This window comes from Thermobia domestica, unplaced genomic scaffold (assembly GCF_964235325.1).
Source record: "Thermobia domestica unplaced genomic scaffold, izTheDome1.hap1.1 HAP1_SCAFFOLD_491, whole genome shotgun sequence".
Taxonomy (NCBI): domain Eukaryota; kingdom Metazoa; phylum Arthropoda; class Insecta; order Zygentoma; family Lepismatidae; genus Thermobia; species Thermobia domestica.
In genome coordinates this window covers 40,576-66,889 of record NW_027656201.1, presented here as the reverse complement: position 1 = coordinate 66,889, position 26,314 = coordinate 40,576, and the positions used below count along the sequence as shown (strand labels likewise).

The following is a 26,314-nucleotide window of genomic DNA, read 5'->3' as shown; positions in this document are numbered from 1 at the left end:
TATTCCAAATCTGTATTAATACGCAGAGCTAAGGAAATAATCAAAAAGAAATGTAAAGTTTGTTTTTTCCATGAAGAAAACAATGAATTACGAAGTTGAACTCAAGTTATAGTACAGTGTCCTACGTAAACTAATTTCGTATTTTATTTTATCGAATTTATTTATTTGTTCATTTCATTATTGGAATATGCAGATGATTTGTCATACAATAATTTATTTTCACATATATTTGTTCTAAATTTATCGTTATTAGAGCCAACTTCCACCTTTATTCTTTCTCTGTGACAAATATTTGTATTGCAATCTTACGGCTGGGTAGAAGAAAGGTAATATCTTAAATTGATCATAAGAGAAGAATAAATAGATTACAGGGAACTAGGAACATAATGCTTATAGAAAAGACACTAATTATTTTTAAATAGAGAGTACTCCCGACTTACGTCAATTCGCAGTCACGTAGTAAATCTCAAAAATTACGATATAGTTGTATATCAAACGTTACGTTAATATAATTACATATTTTTTCATATTTTTATAGTTTATATCCGAAAAAGTACTGCTGCACGATGTGTTATATATAAAGAAAATACTGTCCAAATAAGATCGACTCTTTATAATATTACACTTTCTTACGAAGTTACACTTAGTCTATTTAGAAATTCAACTTGTATAAAATTAAATAAAGGTTTACGGAACGCAGTACTCACTATCATGAAGTTACTGTAGAACTTACTGCTATGAAGCCTAGTTGAATTCTATACAATGAAAAATGTCTAGCCCTGCACTTCTACTGACGCAAACGTGTCTTCACTTTCCCTTAAATGACCTTGCAGTAAGCATTAGCCATCCATTGGGGATCACGACAGTAATTTTATTTATTTATTTATTTATTTATTTTCATGTTGGTCGTATATTAGATCATCAGTTTACTGAGTGAGGTTATTCTGATCTCCAACTGAGTGAGGTGCTAGTGTAAAATCTTCAACTAAGGTTGCCACCTGTCCCAAATTAGGTGGGATATTCCGAATTTTAGGAATAATTTCAGTGTCCCGAATTACTTCTGAGAGTGACGCAGTTGTATAGCGAGATGCCAAGTTATCCAATATAATTATAAAATATGCGAGTGATATTTGTAAATTTCGACCCTCATGCGTGCTTATAACTATACAATATTCATATATTCTGTTCCTAAAATTTTTCGTGTTGGCAGCAGTGAAATCACTGCCAATGAGGTTATTCTTTCTTCTTAGTTGTTCAATGTTTTGTAACTTCCGTTCAACTAACCGACAACAAGCTGAAGCTACGAGTTTTCTGTTTCGTGTGCTTTTCATTTAAATTTGCATTATAAGTTTTATTCAAGAATATTATTTCTTTCTATTATCTTTAATGAATTATTCTATATACAAATTTGCACTTGAGGAGTCCGCAGTCTGCACGTGTTAGATAATATGTGTGTCCCCCTTTAAGCTTACCAAAAGGTAGCAACTCTACCTTCAACTGAGTGTTTGTTATGTATGATCTTATGCAGAAATACACACAAAGAACTATCCATTATCCATAATTTAAGACGAGGAGGAAGTATTACCCTCAGACTATCAATTTATTCCGTCACTTTTTTTCCTTCTACAGGATGGACAAGCAGAGGACTTAATGACAAATCATATCTTTTATGTAGCAGCAAGTTTCTTCTTTAGATGCGCCAAGAAACGATAAAGATGGGGGAGTATCTCGAAACAGTTTCCTGATTTGATGTTCTTTAAGATATCTTCAGATATGGGTTATTTTTTTGTTTTTAATTCCTTGTGTTCGCCCTTATCATCAACGTAGTATTCCATTCCCCACTAGTAAGAGCTTAACAACACCATTTGCCCTTATTTCAATATTGAAAACATGGATTAAGAGAGTTAAATTGTATTCTAACTCAAACTTTTTCATATTTCTTCTAATTCTACACAAAAGTCGTTAGATATCCCTCCCTCCCATATTATTTTCTACTTCCAATCCGTCCAATAAAATATGAGCATCATCATATTGGGTACTAGACACGTCAAAACATTTAAAGAGTTTCTAAAGTTAAATTATCGATGTTTCGTAACTTTACTCTTCGTCAGAATTAAAGCTCTCTTTTATATATATATATATATATTCAACGGCGCCGATTTCTCTGTAAATTTGGGGAGGCCCATCAGATGCAGAAAGCATATATGTGGATTTTAAGACAAATTGCATTCAAATTATGCCAAATATTGTAAATTTATAAATACAATGCGGGGGCTCACATGAGCTTTGGGGGTGGGCCCTCGGTCCTCCAGGATCGGCACCCTTTTATATATATAAAATGGTATCCTTAAATAACTTACGAGATTCGCATAGTTATTTTACTGTAGAACGTGAAAATAAAGTAACATAAGGTTATGATAAGGACATGATGATACTTATAACAGTAATATGTACATACTACGTAACATAATAACATAATGATACTTGCCTTAATTTTGTTAATATTAATGTCGTCGGAAGAAGCTGTAGAGATAAGGGAATCTCGTCGTCTTTGTCGAAGTTGTTCACACAACAATTTTACTTGCTGATACGTCGACAATACCTCTTGCTTTAGCTGAAAAAGAAAATCCAAATATGACCATCACAAAAAATCTAAAATCTCTTTTGACAAATGTTTGAAGTAGTTTCGGAAAACACAGAGTGTGAATCTTGGTCCAAAAGTTTAAGACAATGTAGAAAGAAAATACAAACATTAAAATATTTTAAATTATTTAATTTTGTTATGTTTATTTATAATATTTATATATAAACAAACTGCAGATTAGCGTTTTTGTTGTAGATAAACGTGAATTGTGACGAGACATGAGAGTAAGTCTATGTTGTTAGTTTTCTTATATTTTATTTGCTTATACTTATACATATTTGGTGGCACCAGTGTCACAAATCCATTATCTTTGTGCCTCCCTAGTTTGCTTCCAGAGCCAGTGGTTTGTGTTGTTCATTTAATGTTTCAAAACTCTTTAAGAATATAGATACAGTTATTCAAATAGCTAGTGGCGCCTCCAATCCTGCCTCCTCCAAGGTTGGTAATTTTTGCATTGAAAGTATCGCGCATGACTATTAACGTTATTATATTACGTAAGAGATTCTAGAATATTCGGTGGAAGAAATTTAGGTGCAAGATTATCTATTTCTAAATTTATTGATGCGAAATTTACTAAATTCCTTTAGAAAGTATCTAGAGTAACAAGAGATTTAGTATGATCAGTGCTTAATGAATTGCTGTGTCTAGCTTCAAATTCCAGATTTTAATAGCATTTTGTAATTTCTAATTGATTTATATCCTTAAGGATAATATATACACGACACAGGATTTTATTTTACTTCCATTGGGTGCTTTATAGAATACAAAGTTAAATATGTTGCACTGATTCAAATGAAATTGGAGTGTTTCCCAAATACCTCTTATAATAAGCTTCCTGTTACCAGTATGAATAAACGTAAGAGAAAGGTAAAAGTATATACTTTTTTTTTTTTTTCAATCCTTCAATCATCATAGTACGTGCCATGTACCGTTAAGGTAAGTTTTTATTCTCTAAATTAATACTTCTATGTTCCGTAGTTTAATTTCCTTTCGACCAACCTATTTGAGGAATTATGCTTCATCGCTAGTTTTAGGACGTTAAGGGACAAGTTACCGTAGTTTTCAGTCGTTTTCGTTTACCAAAATTTATTCAAATATTAACAGGGATGAATACATAACAGAAGTTTTTTTTTTTTTTTTTGTTTTGATTGATTGTTAAGTTTATTTGATAACTTAACGGTAAAACTATCACTGTTGATTGTTTCATAAATAAGTTATATGTCTATTTTTCTTTTAACTAGAGCAATTAATAAATATTTTGAAGGGTACAAAATTGCAGTGGCCTCTCAACCTTCTCTCGGGAAATGACTAATCTTTAAAATACGAGTCCGATAAGTTCTCTTTAGAAATTATACCCTTCCAAAATTTTTAGCCACGCTACGCTACTGATCCTGAAATTATTAGAACTAAACCAACTTCAATAGTATCCACTATGAACGAATCAAATAATTTTTGGCTGACAAAAATATTTTGGGGTTATTTGTATTCACATTTAAATATTTTTGAAAACTATACATTTAAAAACAAAAACCCTACCTTATTTGTTACTAATCAGCAAGAAACACCATTTTTTTTCGTTCATTTGACAAATTCTAGTTCACTTACCGTAATGAATCATGTCTCATTTAAAGATAGTTGAATATATATGGACACGGACTAATCTCTTACGATCTTCGAAAGCATATATTAAGCATGCACACAAGAAAAAGAGAAAGAATTCGTTCACATTTTTCATCGGATGGTAATACTGGAACTATGGATGTGGTAATACATGTTTTCAATCCCAAAAGTTTGGTCACTAACAGTTTTCATAAACCGAAAACACGATTTGCCTAACTCTCTCACTTTAACACACTCCGACCGTTAGTGACCTTAGTTGTATAGAAACAACATTAAAGAATAATGCACTGATTGGTGAACAACCCTGTTCTTTTTGATTACAGTAGGCATTTGCAAGTTGGAACTAAGGGTGGACCAATCACAGAGGACTAACTGGCATCGAGGCCCATACGAGTCAATATATATAACGTTATCACGAGAATTGAAGAGACATATTCAATGTGGAAACTCATTCATCCTACACTAACATCATATGAAAACAAAATCTGTTGTATTGATAACCAAAACATTTACTTTCACATGTTGGCTTCTGTATTGCACTCTCAACGTTGTCAAGTAACGAGAGGTAAGTTTTACGCTGAACGATCAAGAGTTGGAAAAAATTTCAATTCAATTTAAGATATTACCAAGAAATTCATTTTCAATAACGGTTCAGGCGGGTCGGATGAAAAGGTTATATAGGACTGGGCTGGTTGTTGCACATGGCTGGTTTATAGAATCCATGCAGTAATCTATCAGAAGCCAGCTTTCCTTAATCGCACAAAATGTTAAAGGAACTCTTAAAGAAAAGGATTGTTTGTCTAGATGTTGATGTCACCATCGAGTCTATAGATATACTAGGCGAGGATCTATACTTGAACATGTCCAAAACACATAAATTTCCATGTTAGATATGTCTAAAATAAAACCAGAAAAAAATAATTTCTTATTTAAATAGGGTGATATTTCTTAAAACTAACGCATTTTATTTACTAATAGAATTTCTAACTGAATCCAATTTTCATGCGGTTTGTGGCTAATTATCAGGGAAGAGTAGGATATTTATAGGAATAGGTTTATTGATTTAAATTCTTCCCGGTTAATATAGGCAGCGTCTCAACTTACGCGTTGATGCGGTGTGATGATTTGAGTTTTCTACGGTAGATAACAACCTCGTCAATGAAATTTATTGAGAGGTTGACATTGAACTCACAAGGGTTATTATTAACAGGATGGGGCTACATGCCATGCATCATATGACACCATGGCTCTGATTTAGATATATTTTTCTAAATAGGTTTTTCTCAAAGTCTTTCTTCGGAGTCTCCGGATTTCTTCCTATTGGTGCTACCTGAAGGGACGTTTATACAAAAACAACTCAACAATTCTGAAAATTTCGAAGTAGAGCATCGCAACTGAAATTGCGAACATAAGCCAGGAAACATTACGCTTGACAGCCCGCAACATGGTTGACCTAAATGTTTTGTTCGACTTTGCCTATAAGAATGAGGTAGACATTTTCAACATCTTCTCTAAAGATCAATGTTACATGTGCTTTCTTTCGTTTCATTTATGATAACGTAATTTAATCAATTTTATGTTTACGCGTATTACCACTAATACTTTAATTTTAATTTTATTCTTCGATCCTGCTTCAAAATTTCAAAAGTAACTTGAATTTTTGAAGTACCAAGTGTAAGGTACACTGATGGATATTTGCTGTGTTTCTTGAGACGTTGCCTGCATTACCCGGAACACATTTAACCAAGTAAATATAGTCTCATAAGTCTTCCATCTCTCCTTGATAATTTGCCACAGACAACATGAAAATTGGGCTTCGGTTAGAAATTCTATAAACAAAGAAAATCCGTTAATTCACTCTCTATACACACACACATATGCAGAAAATACTTACAGAATGAATTTCCTCTGCATCAGGGAATGGGACATCCATTTCGGGATCATCACATTCTACGTCCTCTTCCAGCAGACTTCCTGATCCATCGTCCGATACCTCCATTTCGTTCATGAGAGAGCGATGGCCCGTGGACGGAGAGGCCGAATGGGACCGAGAGAGCATCTCCAACCGATCTGTTAGAGATACATTCACTACCCGTAACTCCTCAACTTCTCTTTGGCTATGACGAAGCTGGTGGGAAACACAAGAACAATATAAATTATATTATTATTATTATTATTATTATTATTATTATTATTATTATTATTATTATTATTATTATTATTATTATTATTATTATTATTATTATTATTATTATTATTATATTAATATTAATATCTTACCTTAATGTCCAGTCATTTACTGTTAAAATCATTTTGAAAATTCTAGTTTTTGTTGGATCCAGAAATGGATTAATCCAGATTTTAGTATTTTAAAGGGAGAAAAAACTGTATTGGAACTCGAACAACATTTTAGAACGGATTAAGTTTGTATTCCAAGATACCACTATAGTACGTACGATGTACGACTCTTTTCGAACAATTTACTTGACCCAGATACATAGACAATATTTTCCTTCTTTAGATCTTAGGCCATCTAATATTGGTGATATTTACTTTAATTACTAAAAGTATAATATTACACTTATCGATTTAACCTCATAAGTTGGTTTTTCTTATAACTCAAAAATAGGACTAGGACCTGAAATATCTAGGATTAATTCTATGTTTCAGTTATTCTTACTATTAGTCCATTGAGCAGACAGAAAAATGTAGAACACATTCGGGAAATGAACATTTTATCGCCTTATATTTAAAGTACTCTATTTTTTAACTACTTTTTTCTTCCTAAGTGTAAGACTAAAATATGTCGAAAATTCCTGAAGTTTTTTTTTAAATAAACTGTTATAATTTAAATAAGCTGAGATGTAAGATGATGATTCATTATATAAATTATTGTGAATAGTTTTTGCAAGAGGAAATATTAATGATTCTCAAATATATTTTTATCTGCAAAACAGAAAACAATATGAAATTTTTAACGTATTAATATTGATATTTGCTTACTCTTTCAGATCATGAACAGGCGCCAATATTTAACGCTAAAAACTTAAAAAAACGGAAGACCGTACCTGTACTTCTTGCTCGCGGCTTTGCTTTTCAAGCATGACTATCCTGTCCGCAGATTCATCGAGAGTTGACGATAAACCTTCCCTTTCTTCTAATAGTTGCTGAATTCGTCGCTCGAGTTCATTCTTCTTTTCTGTGATAATTGTAATCTGAAAAAAAAAAAATTAAACTCTAATTAATTTAACATTTTACAAACACGTACACAGATAGATGAAAATACAACATAAACTTATTCGTAAAAATGAAAGAGAATTAAGACGAATGTTATGTTTAAATTCTCATGTTATACAGGTGTATATTATGTATTTCTTCTTCTGTCTCAGCTTTATTGTACATGTTATTGTGATTCCACGTAGCTAACTGGTCACCGCACATGATCCTGGGTTTGATTCCTGATGAATGCACAGAACTTTCGGTTAAGTCCGCTAGATCGTAATGCAACTAGGGAGATCCTTGAATTAGAAGGAAGCAAACTATAAAGCTAAGAATAATAACCACAGGAGCCGATATGATAACATACCACTCAAATAAAAGCAGTTTGGCTGACCAGGTCTTACCAGGCTAGGAAGCTAGGCTGTTATTATTATTATTTATGGAAGTTAATCAGAAAGTTACCTCATAGATAAGTTCTTATACTTAGAATTCTAATCCCAAATTTGGCCAATTTGATTGCCATAGAACAGCCTAGTTTTACACTCGTCGGCTGATGTCAGCGTTAACTTTGCCGTGCTTGTCAGATGAAGGGTTTATGGTTGAAATGTTTCCTAGTCCAGGCACTATCTAATTTACAATCTGGTTTAATTCTTTGATTGTCGCGCTGGAGTTCTAAAGTTCTAACTGACACATCGTTTAGCGAACAGAAGCCAAATTTTTAAAGTTCCTTTAAGAGCATTCCTCACAGTTTTTGTTTCTTATTTCCACCATATCCACGAGCAACCATATGGGGGTCTTAGGGGACAGGACTCGGTGATCTTGGTACACCAATACATTTTACTTAGGGGAAAAATGAAAATAAAATACATGAACACATACTTTATATGTAAAACTAGCCTTTGGCTAGCTGGGGGCTCCGTCCCCAGACCCCCGGGTCTGCTCGGACTACGGTCTCGCATTTCTTATCTATCGGCCTTTGCATCAACAGTGAATTTCGTGAATTTGCTCTTCATATTTCCTGAATCTGTCCATCCGGAGAATTCGCCCCCACACCTCCGTCTTTGCTCGCCTACGGCCTCGCACCCCTTCAACCCACAATTCTATCGTTTCTTTTCCTTTTTCAACTATCTAAAAGATAAGATTTTGTATCCCAAGAAAACGCCCATTAAAAAAAATGGAAATTTCTTCATCCCCCTTTAGACCCTTTAAAAACTAAAAATATTCACTTTTGGCAATTTTCCTGTCGGTTAGTCCTGGAAGGCTACAATCATGCCAAATTTCATCATTCTAATCCTGCGGGAAGTGCCTAAACATTTTGGGGTGTAGCAGACGTCCCATATAAATAATATAGGAAAGATTTTTCAGTTCCCCATAAAACCACTCTAGGTTGGAAATTTTTATTTCTGATGATTTACTTAGGTAACGCTAACGAAAACATACGGGCATACCGAATTTCACGTTTTTATTCCAATTCTAAGTATGTAAAACATGAGATTGTATGTCCAAAAAAAAAAAAAAAAAAAAGCCCCATTTAAATAACGTGGGGAAATTCTTCATCCCCTTTCTAGACCCCTAGAAGTTAAAAATATTCACTTTTGGCAATTTTCCTGTGGATTTGTCCCGGAAAGCTACAATCATGCCAAATTTAATCATTGTAGCCCTACAGGAAGTGCTCAATAATTTGGGGGTGTAAAAGGTGTTCCATATAAATAACATGGGAAAGATTTTTCAGTTCTCCATAAAACCACTCTAAAGTTGAATTATTTTTTTATTTTTACTTATTTACTTAGGTAATGCTAACCGAATTTCAATTTGTTATTCCAATTCGAAGTACCTAAAACATGAGATTATAGGTCCAGAAAAAGGCCCATTTAAATAACATGGGGAATTTTTTCATCCCCTCTTTAGACCCCCTAAAAATTAAAACTATTCACTTTTGGCAATTTTTCTGTGGGTTAGTTCCGGAAAGCTACAACCATGACAAATTTAATCTTTGTAGCCCTACAGGAAGTCTCAATAATTTATGTCAGCTCATGTAGTTTTATATATAGTTAAGATTAAGATATGCTAATTCAGATTGTCTCTATTCCAAGCTATGAAAAATAAACAAAAATATCTAGAATTAATTACATTGTACGTCTTTATATTTCTTCTTTATTTGTATATTTCATGCAAGGTCAGATTTAATGTTTTTCCGCCCCTAGGCCGAAAGGTTCTAGAGTCTTTCACCCCGGCGTACAAATAATAATAATAATAATAATAATAATAATAATAATAATAATAATAATAATAATAATAATAATAATAATAATAATAATAATAATAATAATAATGATAATAATAATAATAATAATAATAATAATGATAATAATAATAATAATTACACAATTTAAAAAAATAACTTTTTTATGTATACTTCTTTATCAACAATTTTCCTATAAATTTTGATGAATTTTCGTTTGATATGGTGTTAGTGTGTCATGAGGCACACATGCGCGGGAGGGTGCCGCACACCAGCACAGACACATTACGCGCCGCCACAACGTGAGTGTTTACTGTGACTTAACATTCTACTTAACTTCTACTACCAAGCCATAATTGTAAGGATTTTTTTTTTTTTTTGCATTTTTTTCGTCTTGCTTACATGTTTTATTATTATTAGAAATACAATATGGAAGGGATCGAATAGCGAATTGCAGTTATTGCAATAAGATGTTCATATTTCTGAATCCTTTACAGTTAGATGTTACATGAAATTTGGTATTTGGATTTTTCATTTAAAATAATTAAACATAACGTAATTAAAATATTTAAGCGTTTTTGATATTTGATCTAGAAGAGAGACAGTTAAATGCACAAAATTTGGTATTGGACTTTTATTTAAAATAATTAAACATATTATAATTAAAATGTTTCAGGGTTTTAGATATTTAATCTAGAAGGGAAGAAAAAGAAATGCGGTGGTTCACTAAGACAACCATAAGAGGTGTTCAAATTTCGTGCGAGCCTAGACTAAGTCTATATGAAAGGCGAAGAAAGAGGAATGCACAATACTGTCTGCAGTAACACATGATGGTACGCATATTTACTAGTAATTCATATTTCATGAATGCCACATTGTACGTGTTATTATAAATTTCTTTTGGAAAAGTTATGTGAATCGTTCAATATATAAGTTTCTTTAAGATGTAAAAAACTTATTTTTAAGATACATTTGTAAATGCATGTGGAGGTGGGACCTTCCTCACCTCTTCACATAATCCCCATTGAGATTCAGACATTTATCTAACCGTTGCATCACTTTGTCCAAACTCTTTGTAAAAAATAAATCAAAACTCTGCCTATATAGCACTCTTCTCATATTCTGATTCACTTCTTCATCACCAGTTAACAGGAGGTCGTTTATGTAGAACCTGAACTCTTCTTCAGGGGAACACAATTCGACATAAGCGACCTAGTCTCTTCTTCTCGACGAAAACGCCCCCCCCCCCCCAGACACATACTCAGTACGTAAACAAGACACGAAACTTAAGAATTAACGTGGGAACGGCTGCCCCACTCTCTATACAACCTCTCCACGTTAATTCCATCTTTTTTCCGATGTTAAAGACTGCATTGCAAGGCGAACCTTTCGAAACAGATGAATTAGTGAAGTGGAATGTAAGAAGAGTGCTAAACAGTCAGAGCCCTGATTTTTTGCAAAAGATTTGACAAATTGGTGTAACGGTGAGACAAATGTCCGAATCCAAACGAAAATTATGTGGAGAGATGTGGAAGGATCCACCTAAACATGTATGTATAGTTTACGAATGTATCTTATATATATATATATATATATATATATATATATATATATATATATATATATTTACAGCTTAAGGAAACTTATATAGGTGAACGATCCACATAGTTTATTAATAAACAAGCATCAAAACAGCTGAGCGAGAAAATTAAGACGAAGCAATTTAATACTTTATTAGAGATTGCAATTCCTTTTAGTCCATCCTTTGAAAAAATATGTTTAATATTTGTATAAGGAAGAATTTTAAAGTGAAGGAATCAGAGCGGAAACAAATGAATTCACTATAGACGGAAGTATAAACTACAATAATTTATCTTATTGCCTTGGAATGGTTCCTGTGTTAAATTATTCTTTCAATAATAATAATCGCTTTCTTTCGGAAGAATATTACAAGAAATTTACACTTCTTTCGATAACTTTCTTTAAAAGTTACATTTAACTTGCGGAGCAAAAGAAGGACAACTACAATACACAGAAATAAGTGTTTAATTTGAAGAAGTAAAAAATTAGGCTTAACATTACTATTATCTGACACGTTTGTTTTATTTTTGTAGTTTAATGTTCTTTAATATTTTTCTTTGTAGACATCTAACGACGACCAGCAGGAAATCGAACCGGGAACATGCACCAGAGGCGAGAACGTGTCTAATGATATAATGGATACTTTTTCAGTATTTGATCTCTGTTCTACTTTCTTCCCTTTTACTTCTATATTTAACACAAACAGTTTCGTTCTATTCACTGTTGCTTATATCTTTTTAACATTTATTTTCAAACCAGAAAATTTTTAACCATGTTAATTTCCTGTATGGATTCCACAACAAGAGATATATTATCTTCAAACCTTTTACACCTAATCTCCTGCTAAAATATTATCTTCACTATGTGGACACTTTATTACTATATCTTGTAGATAAATGATAAACAATGTTGATCAGAGATATGTTGTCCACCCTAAAGCTGAAGTCCACATTCCATACAGCTTTAGTGCTAAAAAGGGACGTGCAACCTCAGTCAAACGAAATCAAATTTTGGTGCATTTCGATTGTTCATAAATCGTCTTCTGATCAGAGAAAAGAAGCCAGACTATGGGAATCAAGATTGATGACATTATTGGTTTTAAATTAAAATTTGAATAAGCACAAAAGACAGTGAAAACTAAGATATTTTAATAATAGATTTAAGGAGGTAGACACCTCGAAACGTGTTGGTATATGAACTTTCGAGGCGGACAATTGCAAATATGACAGTGCTATAGAAGGGCAGCAGTAGGGGCCCACAAAAGAACACAAGACGAACTGTTCAAATATGCAAAGATCACATGTGTAAAATGATCTCCCTCTCCCTCACCCGTACTACATGGCACGTGGACGTTCTATCAACTAGTGTCTTTAAGTATTTGGATGACAGAGATGTAGGTAAATTGAAAGCCCAACTACGACGTCAACGCCTGCACCATTTGTACGGGTCCCTATGAAACTTTAGTTGGAGTTGGATATAAGGCTTTTTGTATCGCAAAATCAACTGAACTTAGATGAAAGGGAACTTTTGAGAGAGAATTTGCTCCTCCATCCTCCTTGTAGATATGGCACTTCTTATCGTCGAAACAGTGGAAGTAAACTCATGTAACTGTTTGCTTCTACCATCTTATTGTGCGACTTTAGAACTCCACTCCTGTCATCTATTGCGCAAATTAAGAACCTTGTGAATATCTATATACTAATCAACAGATCAGTGAGACTTGGATAGAATCGCTCACATACTAAAGGGAATTACATATTTCACTAACTAAATATCTGTTGAAAATTAACAATCTTTAGAGAATCGAGAGCTTTATTTACTAAATATTCGTCGAAAGATTGGATTCTTTAGAGAATTTGAGGTTCTAGTTACTAAATATCCGTTGAAGGATGGCATTCTTCAGAGCATTGGGGATTTTACTTACTGAATACCTATTGAAGGATTGGATTCCTTGGAGAATCGGAGGTTACTAAATATTTGTTGAAGAATTGAATTCTTTAGAGAGTATGGAGGTTTACTTACTAAATATTCATTGAATGATTAGATGTTTTAGATAATCGGAGATTTACTTAACAAATACTCGTTGAAGGATTTGATTGTTTAGAGAATGTGAAGTCTTACTTATTAAATATTCGTTGAAGAATTTCTTTTTTAGAGAAACGGAGGCTTTACTTTCTAAATATTTGTTGAAGTATTGGATTCTTTAGAGATCGGGAGCTTTACTGGTCATGAATAGATTTCAGCAATAAAACGACATAAAATGATTGTAGATATTGTTCGATACTGAAAAAGACTTGAATAGAATAATAATATGTAATAAATAGTACATAAACAAAGAATATTTTAGTTTCATCTTTAAATAAAGAAAACCACTTTTGTTGATTGTGAAACTTACCTCCTCTCTGAGCATTTCTAAATGGCTGACATGATCTGCCATATTTGTTTTCCGAAGGTTGAACTGATCTCGTAACATTTGTAGTTGACTGCCCAATTGCTCTTCATTCTTTGCGGACTGAAACACAAAATAAACAAGAATGACAAATATTATTTTAGTAGACTTTCTCTTAACGATTATAAGTATTCTAAAGCATTATTAAACATTAGAAATAATATTACAGTGTTGTAAAATATACAGTTCTGTATTTGTTTTATTTGTAATTATATGTATTTCATAAGCAAAGACACAAGTGTTATTTTTAGTGTCGTCATCATGTGGTGATCTGTCGACTAGAGGAGATTTTTTTTAAACAACGTTGATTATATGCCTTGTCTTTTTTTTAAAGCTCATTGATTTACAGTAATAGTAATAGTGATATTTAAGTAATAGTAGTGTCAATTACTCGATTCACTGGGTTAAAATAAGAAAAATTAGTAATATGTTCCGTCACTTTTTATTATTACTGAAGTGCTATCTGATATCGATCATTTTCGATCATTTTTATATATAAATCTCCCCCTCCCTCAACTCCAAGTTGCGGGCTGAATTTGAATTTAAACGGCATCGGAAGTATCACTGTTCATCTCAGCGTCCCCGAAAACTATAGATTCGGCACTAATCTCTTTCATTTTCGATCATTTTTATATATCTCACCCTCCCCTCCCCCAAGTTGCGGGGCTGGATTTAGATTTAAACGGTATCAAAAGTGTTACTGTACATCTCAGCGACCCCGAAAACTATAGACTCGACATTAATCTAGGTCATTTTCGATCATTTATATATATATATATATATTCCTCCGTCTCCCCTAAGTTGTACCGTCAAAGAGAAATGAAAGAAACAATCCCAGACCCGAACCTCGTTTAAGTTGAAAATTTGATAGTGATCATCGGTCGGGTGGTTAAGATTATTAAGTCACAAACATAGTCACTTTCATTTTTATATATATAGAAGGTCGATAGATTCATTGTAAGTTATATATCGTACAAATTCATTGTGGAATAGGACTTAACTAGACTTGAGGAAGAAATCAATTAAATTATAAAATGAAAATTTATTTAAAAGAAAACAGAAAAATATATTCCCGTATAAATCAAGGGACTTAGTGTAAGTATTCTGTGCCGCTAAAAGAGAAACTTTCGAATCAGCATTCGAAAATAAACTTTTATTATTATTATTATTTTTATTATTATTATTATTATTATTATTATTATTATTATTATTATTATTATTATTATTATTATTATTATTATTATTATTATTATTATTATTATTGTGTGTCTTCGATGTATCTTTACGTTATAATCTTTTACTCAAAGAACCAATCTTTTATTTTGAAATATGACAATAAGTGACCAAGACTTTTGCATGCTGGATATTCAATTTTAAGCAAGATTGACTCATTCTTTTAAACAGTAGTTGAATGAAAGTTTAATATGCGTAGTGCTGTTACTAGTATATTATGAAATTGACTATTTTTTTTTATTATTCTAATCTTGGTTTGTAAATCAGTTGGAACCTTATAATTTGAATATATTAACAGTCTGACAAGAGTCTTAACTTATTCTAATATTCATTCTATATTTTAAATTGTCTGGTCTATTTAAAATTATTACATAATGGTTTTAACATAGTGCCGTATTTTTGCCTGAGCTGTTCATAGCACTTAAAATAAAGTTTATTATTATTATTATTATTATTATTATTATTATTATTATTATTATTATTATTATTATTATTATTATTATTATTATTTTGAACAGTATTAAAAATAACATATAATTATAGAACTTAAGGCAAAATTCAGTTTCCCCAAATTTCTTAATATCGTGTTTTTCTTTTCTTTCTTTTTTCAAAATGCATAATCCCTGCATCAGTGCACTTAAGTTTCGGTGCAAGAAATTCTCGTAGGAGGAAAATGAGATATGTGAAAGATTATGTCTGAATAAAGAACAATTTATTGTTTATGGCCTTGCACAAAGAACTGGATTGAGAATAGAGGAGCGAGTAGTTTCTGAACAAAGCCAATGCATTTTCATTTTTTTAAAACCAACACCTCCTTATTAATAATAACGCGACATAAAGCATATATAAGAGGAAATTAAACCCTGTGTAATCTCACAGTACTGAGAGGACTTCAGAAATATATCTATAATTTGTAGATAAAATAAGACAAATAAATAATTATATGATCTTTGTTTTCATATCAATTTACTTCTGGTTGTCTTAATTCAGAGAAGTGTGTATACAATCTTTTCCATTATATTCCATGGAATAATCGGTTCTACTCTAAAAGTTGAGAGAAGTATTTTTTTTCTTAGTCATGAAGACATAAATCTTATATTTTCTCTCTTGGGATATGTTCTATTACGGAAAGTATTTAAGTATTACAGTAAAATTAATTAATTACATACATACATACATGCACACACACACACACACACACACACACACACATATATATATATATATATATATATATATATATATATATATATATATATATATATATATATATTTATATAGGGCTACATTGTAGATTAAGGTAAAAGAAATGAAAGCTTGCAGGGTGATCAGTGTCACTCACATTCTGTTATGATGATGCTTGATCACATTTGCAAAGAACATTATTGTCCCTTTCTCTTAAAGCAGTTCAATACTTTTTTTTTTTTTTTAACCTTAAAGAGACGGTTGTTTAGAATTAAACAAAGCCTTGTTTGCAATTTCTTACATATACTTTTCCAATCACGTATGTACCAGTAACGACCCCTTCCTTTCTTTTAGTCAACAACAATATACAATATCTTTCCTTTATAAACCAGGGGAACAGAACTTGAAGACTGCAAGAGTGAAAAGGACATCATTATATATCGGTTTGCTTGAAATTTATGTTTCAGTTTGTGATTATCGATATTAAATATTGTTTTCGTGAATTTGCGATATAAGGTCAGTCACGCAAATAGTCCCGAACTTTTCTTATGGAAAAACGGCTTCCATTAAATTGCTTCTCCACATTTCTCTGAACGTAAATCATAATGCCAATGATTTGAAGCCAAATTTAATAATAGGTAGTCATTTATAACCTCGATGTTGTATAAGAATTTTAGATACAAACAACTTAAACTATTTTCGAATTTGTTTCGGCTAAAGATCTGATAAATTATATCTTTGTGTTGTTTGATCTTGCAGTCATATTGATAATGTTGCCAGAGGCATGCATATATATATATATATATATATATATATATATATATATATATATATATATATATATATATATATATATATATATATGCGTTTTATTTCATTTTAACACTTGAAGTGCTGCGATCACAGAACTATTAGCCTGATTTCCCACACTGGAAAGATCATTGTACGCATACTGAACAGGCGGCTGGAAAACAAGATAGATGAGAGGTTAGAAGAAGATCAATTTGGAATTTGGATTCCGGAAAGGCACCAGAGATGCTATTGGATTGATGAGAATTATATCAGAAAGAATTCTTGATGTAAAGCAAGAGTTGTGTTTGTGCTTCAACGACTGGCGAAAAGCTTTCGACCGAGTGAACTGGACGAAACTGCTGAAAATACTTAAAGAAATCGGAGTCAACTGGAGAGGTCGACGACTCATTCAAAACCTGTACATAGGACAACGAGTGAAGATGCACTTGAATGAAGGAGAAACCAATAGTGTGGAGATTGGACGAGGAGTCAGACAAGGATGTAGTTTGTCGTCTCAATTATTCAACATTTACAGTGAATGTTTAATGAAGGAAGCATTTATAGGAACTGGAGACTTCAAGATTGGAGGGCAGATCATTAACAAGATCAGGTATGCAGATGATACGGTTATAATAACTAAAACAGAAGGAGGACTACAGGAGATGATTGACAAAATAGAAGACACTGGAAAACTGTATGGAATGGAAATTAACATCGAAAAGTCGAAAGTCATGAGAATATCCCGTGGAAACAGGCCCTTACGAATCAGAGTAGAACTTGAAGAGGTCGATAATTTCAAGTATCTGGGAAGTATTTTGACGAGAGACGCTTACTGCACGAAAGAGAACAGATCAAGAATTGTCATAGCTAAAGAAGCATTCAACAAGAAAAGATCACTCTTAACTAGCAGGCTCAATATTGGACTTAAGAAGAAGTTGGTCAAGTGCTATATATGGAGCATTGAACTGTATGGTTCAGACACTTGGACATTACGGAAGTTAGAGAAGAAATATTTAGAGAGCTTCGAAATGTGGTGTTGGAGGAAGATGGAGAAGATAAAATGGTCAGAGAGAGCAACAAATGAAGATGTTTTAACCCTTTTCTTGACAATGTATCCTTTGGGATACATAATTTTTTTTGAACATTTTTCGTTCTTTGACTACCTATTTTGGCAATGTATCCTATGAGATACATTACATCACAGCCTTGTCTAAATAAAACATGTAACTAAAATGTACAATTATCTAGTATTTTATAATGGCACGGAAGTCGCATGCAGTATTTTTTCTGAGCAACACAAGTCTCCTTGCCAAGAAAAGGGTTAAAACGGATAGGAGAGAAGAGGGCATTTCTAGCCACCATCCTTTGTAGAAAGGCCAATTGGATTGGACACATCTTGAGAAGAAATTGTCTTCTTCACACCGTCATAGAAGGAAAGATGGAAGGGAAGCGAGGAATAGGAAGAAGAAGAACACAGCTGATCGATGATTTGAAAGATAGGAGAAAATATTGGGAGTTAAAAGAGAAAGCTGGATCGACAAAAGTGGAAGAAATATTTCCAGGTCCAAATCTAAAATTGAATTTAAAAAAAAAATCCTCATTAATCCCAGGACCTGCCGAAAGGCAGAATACCTAATAATAATAATAATAATAATAATAATAATAATAATAATAATAATAATAATAATAATAATAATAATAATAATAATAATAATAATAATAATAATAATAATTTTCGTCTTGAAGTCACGATCGTTCAGTGGTAGAGTGCTCACCTCTGGCGCGTGAGGTCCCTGGTTCGATCCTAGCTGCCACCAAGTGGGCTTTATGGTTTACAAACACCGTGTCCGTGGGATTCCTCGGAGTTCTCTCGGTTCCTCCGCCTTTGTCATTCCACTAGCATTATCCATCTCATCATCACCGTCCCATTAGCCTCACTGCATAATCAAGGGACGTTAAACAAATAAAAACCCGTTTTTTTCCTCCTCATAGACAAGTATGAAATATACATTAGACTACCTAATCTGAATCTATAATTAAAGATTATACAGAATTGTATTAAAGAGATAATTCTTGTATTTCTTTTTGTATATATATATAACTCAGTAGACATGCTACTCAACTGTTTCATTGATATAAATAATTCTTATATGAAATTTCCTGTCATAACATGCGTAAATGCAAGTCATAAAAGAATAGATAAGGATAAGAGGCATTAACTACCGTTTTCGATTTATGGTTACTGTATTAAATGTAAGATAAAGTTTATTTTTATATATACTTTTAAACGTTATTAATTTAACCTAGAACTACTTTTTATTATTATTACGGTTCGTCGCTATATATATATATATATATATATATATATATATATATATATATATATATATATATATATATATATATATATATATATATATTTCTGATATTTCCATTTTCAAGGTCCAGAAAACAACTTTTGATACAGTTCATCATACCTACTTTTAACACAGAAACTTTGTGTAAAAAAGTTTCAAAAAATAACTCTGACTATAACTTATATGGTATTAATTATCTGATAGTATATTCTAAATTTTGTTCTCAACGATTTCATTTTTTCTATTTTTATTTATCTATTTATTTTGCATAACTTGTACTATGACTAAAGTAAAGATTTACTACAACTAGAGGTGTACTATTGTATGATGTACAAAAATGGAAATAGAGCGTACAGCGTACGAAAATGAGAATAGATGAATTCCGTTACATCAGTAAGTACCATCCCTAGAGATTCGAGTAGCCTCAAAATTTATTTATTCCTTGTTGGATATGGACATCTTTGCTTCGATTTTAAGTAGATATCTGACAACAAAACACATATACTTGAACGGACCTCCCCAAAGTTATACAGAAATCGGCGCCACTGATTACCTCTAAAATTCTTTTTAAAAAAATCATAAAGACAAACCTAGCTTCATTAGCTCCTTATGGTTTGGAAAGTTTGGTGATTCCTGCGATGATTTAGGGTTCTTCCTATTACATTTTTTCGTAATAAAAAATAATAAAATATATTTCAAGAATCAAAGAATTGTTCTACGTATATATATATATATATATATATATATATATATATATATATATATATATATATATATATATATATATATATATATATTCTAAGATCATTATATAACAATTTTTGTTTGTTACTTCAGTGATATTGGTTATTAAAATTGTGGAAAATAACTTTTACAAAGCCTGAGAAACAAACGTGTGCATTCAAATTTTCACTTTGCAAGAATCGTGCATAATTTAAGGCCTACTTCCAGACTTTAAACTGTCTACAAAATAATATCAATAGTTAAGAATGAACTAGCTGAAATATAGTTAATAAAGTTAGACACTGATATGTGAAAGCACTGAAATTTTAAATTTCATAGTAGATAAGCGTATCTCAGTATTACTTGAATTTAGTTTATTTTATTGTCTAGTAGGGTTAGATTTTCTTTATCTATTCCTTCTGCTGATTAATAGACAAAAAGGATTGATCGAAATTAATGCGCATTCTTAGTAAATTTCAACTTTATCCAAGCAATAGCAAAAACGGATTTCTTTTTGTGTATCTACCTATCTACGTATATGAGGCAAGAAAGCCACTGTCAAAGAAAGGTATAATTCTCAGGTAATCATGTGAATGTGACAAGTGTCATGTGATGACACTTGGGAAGTGACAAAAAGCTATCTTATTGGTGATGATGTATTTTTTACCTCTTTGAGCTGATTGGTTAGCCTTTGGTTCTGCTCTGTAAGTTCTGCGATGATCTGGGCCTTCTCCCTCTCGGATTGGCGTATCGTATGCTCCCGTTCGTCCAATGAGCCTCGAAGATCTCGGATGTCTGCCTGCAGTTCCACCACTTTGCTCTCGTACTCGGATTCGATCGATTCCAGTTTCCGTTTGAGGCAGTGCTTGTCCTGCTCCAGCATCTGTGGAAAGAAACGAGAATAGATGTTAAATTACTTAGAATATGGCGAATATATCTACGTTAAATTATGTAGAATATAATTATCAAACTATTTCCTTAATATTATATTAGGATCACATAGTAGAATTTTTAAGATTGAAGCGTACTGTTAGTACGTTCGTATCTTCGTTTTTTCTTTGTATATCTATTACTCTACATGGTAACTCTTAAGCGAAAGGAAATTGGCTGAATTCCGTTCGTTTTTTTTTTTAATTGGTAATCTTCACGTACGAGTTTTCTGTTTTGATATCTTTGATATCGTCCATTAATTGTAGTCTTCTTCGCCCCCTCCCTCCCTTTCCTGCCACCATACCCTCTAGCACGTCCCAAGGATGAATATCTCGGTCGGGTTCGTTAATAGAGTCGATCCGTTAACATCTTAACGGATAATGGTGATTTTAACAGTGGTAAAATATAAAACAGCTCTCCCAAGAGAGGGATTTTTTTTTAATTTCCATGTTGCCCATCAACCTATAGTTGAGGTGAACACTAAGAAGATCTATATCCCATATCCCATAGACTATATTTTTTCTAAGCGAATTTTTAAAAATAGTTTTTGCAATATAGATAGGTTGAGCGATTATCTCGGCTGAGTTTGTTGACATCTTAACGGGTAACGTTTGGTTTTAGTGATGCGTATTTATATTAGTGGTGGGCACAAAACCTGGTTTTTCGGTTTCCGGTTTTTTTTAGAAAAACCGAAACCGGTTTTTGAAAATTAAAGTTTTTCGCGGAAACTGGTTACCGGTTTTCTCCAAAACCAGTTCGGTTATTCGTCGGATCCGGTTCGGTTTTCTTCAAAACCGGTTCCGGTTTTCTCCAAAACCAGTTTCACTTTTTCCAAAACTGGTTTTATTTCTGACTAGAATAGTGCTTCGCTTTTCTCCGGAAACCGATTCTGTTTCTACAGAAACACTTTTATGTGTTTTCCAAAACAGTTTTCACCGAAACCAGTTTTTGGAGAAAACCGAAACCGGTTTCGATGAAAAACCGAACCGGTTTTGGAGAAAATCGAAATGTCAGTTTTTCGGATTTCGGTTTTTCTAGAAACCGGTTTCCGTTTTTTTAAAAAAAAACGGTGTTGCCTATCCCTAATCTATATCCCTTATCACAGTCGAGTGATCCTCTTTTCTGTCTTTAGTTTTATTATCACTAGCGAAATATTTTAATGTTTCCTTTTGTTACTTTGTTCCATCTCCTGTGTTACTCTTCTATTCAAACCAGAAATGGTAGGTTCCCTTTTTCAACGTAGATTGTCACGTATATAGCGACAAGGGTTTCTTGTGCTTGATTCAGTGTCTCAAGAGGGTAGGTATATCATCACCACCTATAACAACACTGTCGAAAAAGGAAGTGGTTGAAATTGATTAGGGTCTAGTATTTCCGGTTTCAATATTGATTTCCAGAGATCAAGATCGGTAAGATATTGAAAAGCGGTTTTTGAAAACCCGTTCCCAAAATAAGTGTTCTCTCGATTTTTATCTATCTGTTTAAACCGGAAGTGGTGAAAAATTTTACTATTTCCGGTTACAACATTAATCGCATAATGGATAAAACGGAAGTAAATAGCGACAAGCATTTTTTTAAAAATATGGATTCAGTACCACAATAATACGTTTGATCTCTGGTTTTATTCTATTGCAACCGGAAGTGCTAGGCATCCATTAGCACTTCCGGTTTCAATATTGACCTCCATAGAACAAAATCAATAAGAGAGCGAGTAGTGGCTGTATGGATTCAGTGACTGAGGAACAGGTTCTATTTGAGAGTATATTCCACTATTTCAACCAGTAGTTATATGTACTAAACGGCATGGCAAACATCTTGGCATTTGAAGGCGGCGCTCCAAGTTCCCTTTAAATGCTGCTAGCAAATGAGAGGCCAGCGGCATTGCCACGTTTATTTTGTAGTCTGTCCCCTACCACCTGATCGCGCTGTAGTTTGTCTGCTTAGCCATAGCCACACCCCTTTACCACTTGGCAACGTCGCGCCAGAGCTTGCATTTTATTGGTTTAGCTGAAATGCCAAGATGTTTGTCACAGGCTTTAGTTCAAATGTGAGTATTGAATTCGCATAGTTTGAAAGTTTACCTTGGTTTCATACTGTGAAAAGAATTATTTGTTTATTTTATTAAAAAAAAAAAGATTTACATGCCTATGTTGTGTAAGTGTAACGTTTGAAATTGTTTTTGCCTATTTACCTAACATCAATAGGTAAAGCCACTAAAACGTGAAGTAAGGGTACGGTTATATATTATTTTCCCCTGTGGTTGTGTAAGATACACGAAAAACTGAAAATGATTAATGTATGATGAGTTGGAATAAAAGGATAGATTCAGAATTAGGATTACAGATATGAATTAAACAATTAGGGTTTCATCTATATTAATTCCTCGTATACAAGGCATTGTGACGTTTTATAAATATGTCACATATTAATACTCTAGATATAAGATAATCTTTTATATAAATTTAGTTTGACAAATTGCTATGCAACAACCAAATGTAACAAACATTTTACAAGAGTGAACTAGTTTTCCTGTAACTTACTACAAGTATGCCTACAAATATAGTATAATGCGTAATTAATTTTCTAAATAGAAAGCGCGGATCGCAGTCACCAGGGTAGAAATTTGTACTAGTATTTTGTATAAGTTACGTTTATTACATTATGTACACTCATGTCCAAAATGATTGTCGCTTATCTATAATTGTCTTCTTGTAAGAATATAATCTGATAATGATTTTGCAGGATACTTTTAATACTGATACTGATACGATGTGTATAATCGGGAAATGTATATTTGTGATAAATTTTATAGGAAAAGAAATATAAATACGAAAATTAGAATGAGTAAAACAAAATGTTGCTAAATGGACAAGAAAGTTTTATTTTCGTTTTAATGTTCTTATTTACTGCTCTTTTGACACGAAATTTGTCACATACATGTCTTTGCCGATTATACACACACTAACATTGTAAAATACCGGGCGAATTCGTTATCAAATTGTATTCCTACAACAACATATTTATAGACATGCGACAATAATTTTGTACATGAGTGTACATACGTAGGTTAGTCAAAAATGCATACATATGCAAGTTGATAGATGATATTTACGTATTGTTTCCGAAGTAGAATTGAATTGGCATTACAATATGTAGAATGGTGTTTCCTCAACAGATGTCGGTATCTCATGACTGCAGCATGAGAAATAAGACGTAGATAGTGAAACAAAATGACAGATGCGCGTTTGACATATAAGGAATAGAGTCCGTTATAATATGGTATTCTATTTCAAATTTGAAAATGTCGCTGAAACAACATCAGCGTGAAAGCGTAAGTTTGAAGCAGAGAGCCCCACCTACACGCTTGACTATTACTCGGTTTTGCGGCACATTTGAGATGCATATGGTCCCACCACTTGTGATGTGTACAAAGGAAGATCTCGACGGCTACAAGTTCTATTTTTGTGGCACTAGTGTTTAAAAAGTTTCCACCTCTTTGAGTACCTTCAGCAACTGTGCAAGTGCATGTAACTTTTATTGTGTTCTGTTGTAATGGATATCAACTCTAGATGAGAGTGGTATATAAACACAAAATCGATCGTTCCATTGAGGACTGCTGTGGTTCATAAGCCTCATTTGTGTTTAATTTGTCAAATAAGTGATTTCAATACCTAATCATATCGAATGAATGGCTTTTAGCGTGTCCATCTCTGAAGAAAGACTGACAGCTGTTCCTAAAGCATTAAAGTTATGATGCATAATTAAGTTTAGCACTAACACGCAATACATAATAAGTTTATGTATCAAATGAGTGAGTAATTTGATAATAACGATTAAGGGAACGGTAAACATTTTTTTTTACATCCTTCAATAAAATTCAATTTTGTAAGTGTAATTTCCCATTAACACCAGTTAACCTTGTCGTTTATTATAAAAATTAATGACGAGCAAGAAGATAACATTTTCTTTGTGACTCAGTGACAAAGTCATTGACGTTTGTGACTTGTGAATGGATTTACGAGCTCTGCCTGACTGAAAGCTTATCTTCAAGGTCTCATCACCCTTTTCTTTTTTTTCGTTCGTAATTTTGTTCTTTTTCAGTCAGTGGTAGTCACTCTCTTCGTTACATCACGTATTGTAGGTTTTGATCAAGTCGTGACTGGAGGCAACGTGATATCATCACGTTTCAGACGGATCTACTCTGTGACTCAAGAATGATGTAATCGAATCCGTCGTCACTTTATTAAGCAAAAGGAGTGTACTTTTCAGAAGGCGGAACAGTTTAGCTTTTAATAAAGGAAGAAGATGCAAAATATAATGAAGATATATAAGGTTTAGCGAAATAAGAACTAGAAAGCCATAATATATGTAGATACATGAAATGTGCTTTTGCCTAACCTTTTTCTTAGAGGAGTGTTGTCGAACTATAGGGAGTGTTCCATACATTTCCCCCTTCACAAAGCTTATTTTCTAATAAACCATCCACAGGTATATAATTCTATTAGGTATGAGTTGAATATTAAAAATTGAATTGTCTAATATGAAGTATGATCTCAGTCAGTGGCTCTTCGCTAGGCCTAAGCTCATTCCATTTTTTTTTTTAATTTACTGAATAACTTTCAAAACAATGAAGAATACCCCCCCCCCCCAAAAAAAAAGTTGAAAGTAAGCCAGTTAGGATCTACAAAACATTATTAAATAAACTAATAAACCTTTGCTTATAGACCAGAAATTTGGGTGCGCAGTTTGTGACATCATAAGTGTTGGCCACCCAAATTTACATACTATACAGAAGGTCATGAAAACAATTTAATTCTCGTGTTTTGAAGATACTATCTGGTTTACTTGCTACATGTTTTATATTCTTCATTGTCATGGAGATATTCACTAAAATTCAAGAACTGTGGGGGGAAAGGCGCTTAATGAAGAGTCTTAACAGTTAGTAGTAAACGTATTTTGCACTTGGTTTGTTGTCTCCGATAGTTTATAACACAAAATTATAATAAGGGAGTAATTAATCAACCGGCACATGTAAATCAAAAGACACTTTCGTCTTTCAGTAATTTCCATGAAACTAAAAAGGTTACCTTGTGTGTCTTTGGTGCACATAATACCAGGATCGATTTCCAGTAGGAGTCTATCCATTTATGGCGCTGATCTAGCATCGTAATAAAACTAGGAAGTTTTTTGAAATAAGAAGTCGCAAATTTGATCCAGAAAGGAGAAAATATATTGGAGTCGATGCGTAGGGCGGTACGATATTTTTATATATCAATTGATTGATATATCTAAAGACTCATAAATCAATATCACTAATCGATATATCAATTTTGTAATAT

General features: G+C 32.6%; 1 protein-coding gene across 1 annotated transcript in view; it reads right to left on the bottom strand.

The window, feature by feature from the left end:
- LOC145676981 (bicaudal D-related protein homolog) overlaps positions 1 to 20,928 on the bottom strand; it is a gene marked incomplete at its 5' end in the record, with an annotated part of 46,034 nt that extends 25,106 nt beyond the window's left edge. The window contains 5 exons of the mRNA XM_081747701.1: positions 2,489 to 2,614; positions 6,159 to 6,392; positions 7,333 to 7,479; positions 13,702 to 13,818; positions 20,713 to 20,928. Coding sequence (XP_081603827.1) covers positions 2,489 to 2,614; positions 6,159 to 6,392; positions 7,333 to 7,479; positions 13,702 to 13,818; positions 20,713 to 20,928 — 840 coding nt within the window. The remainder of the gene's footprint in view (positions 1 to 2,488; positions 2,615 to 6,158; positions 6,393 to 7,332; positions 7,480 to 13,701; positions 13,819 to 20,712) is intronic.
- Between the last annotated feature and the right edge of the window lie 5,386 nt (positions 20,929 to 26,314).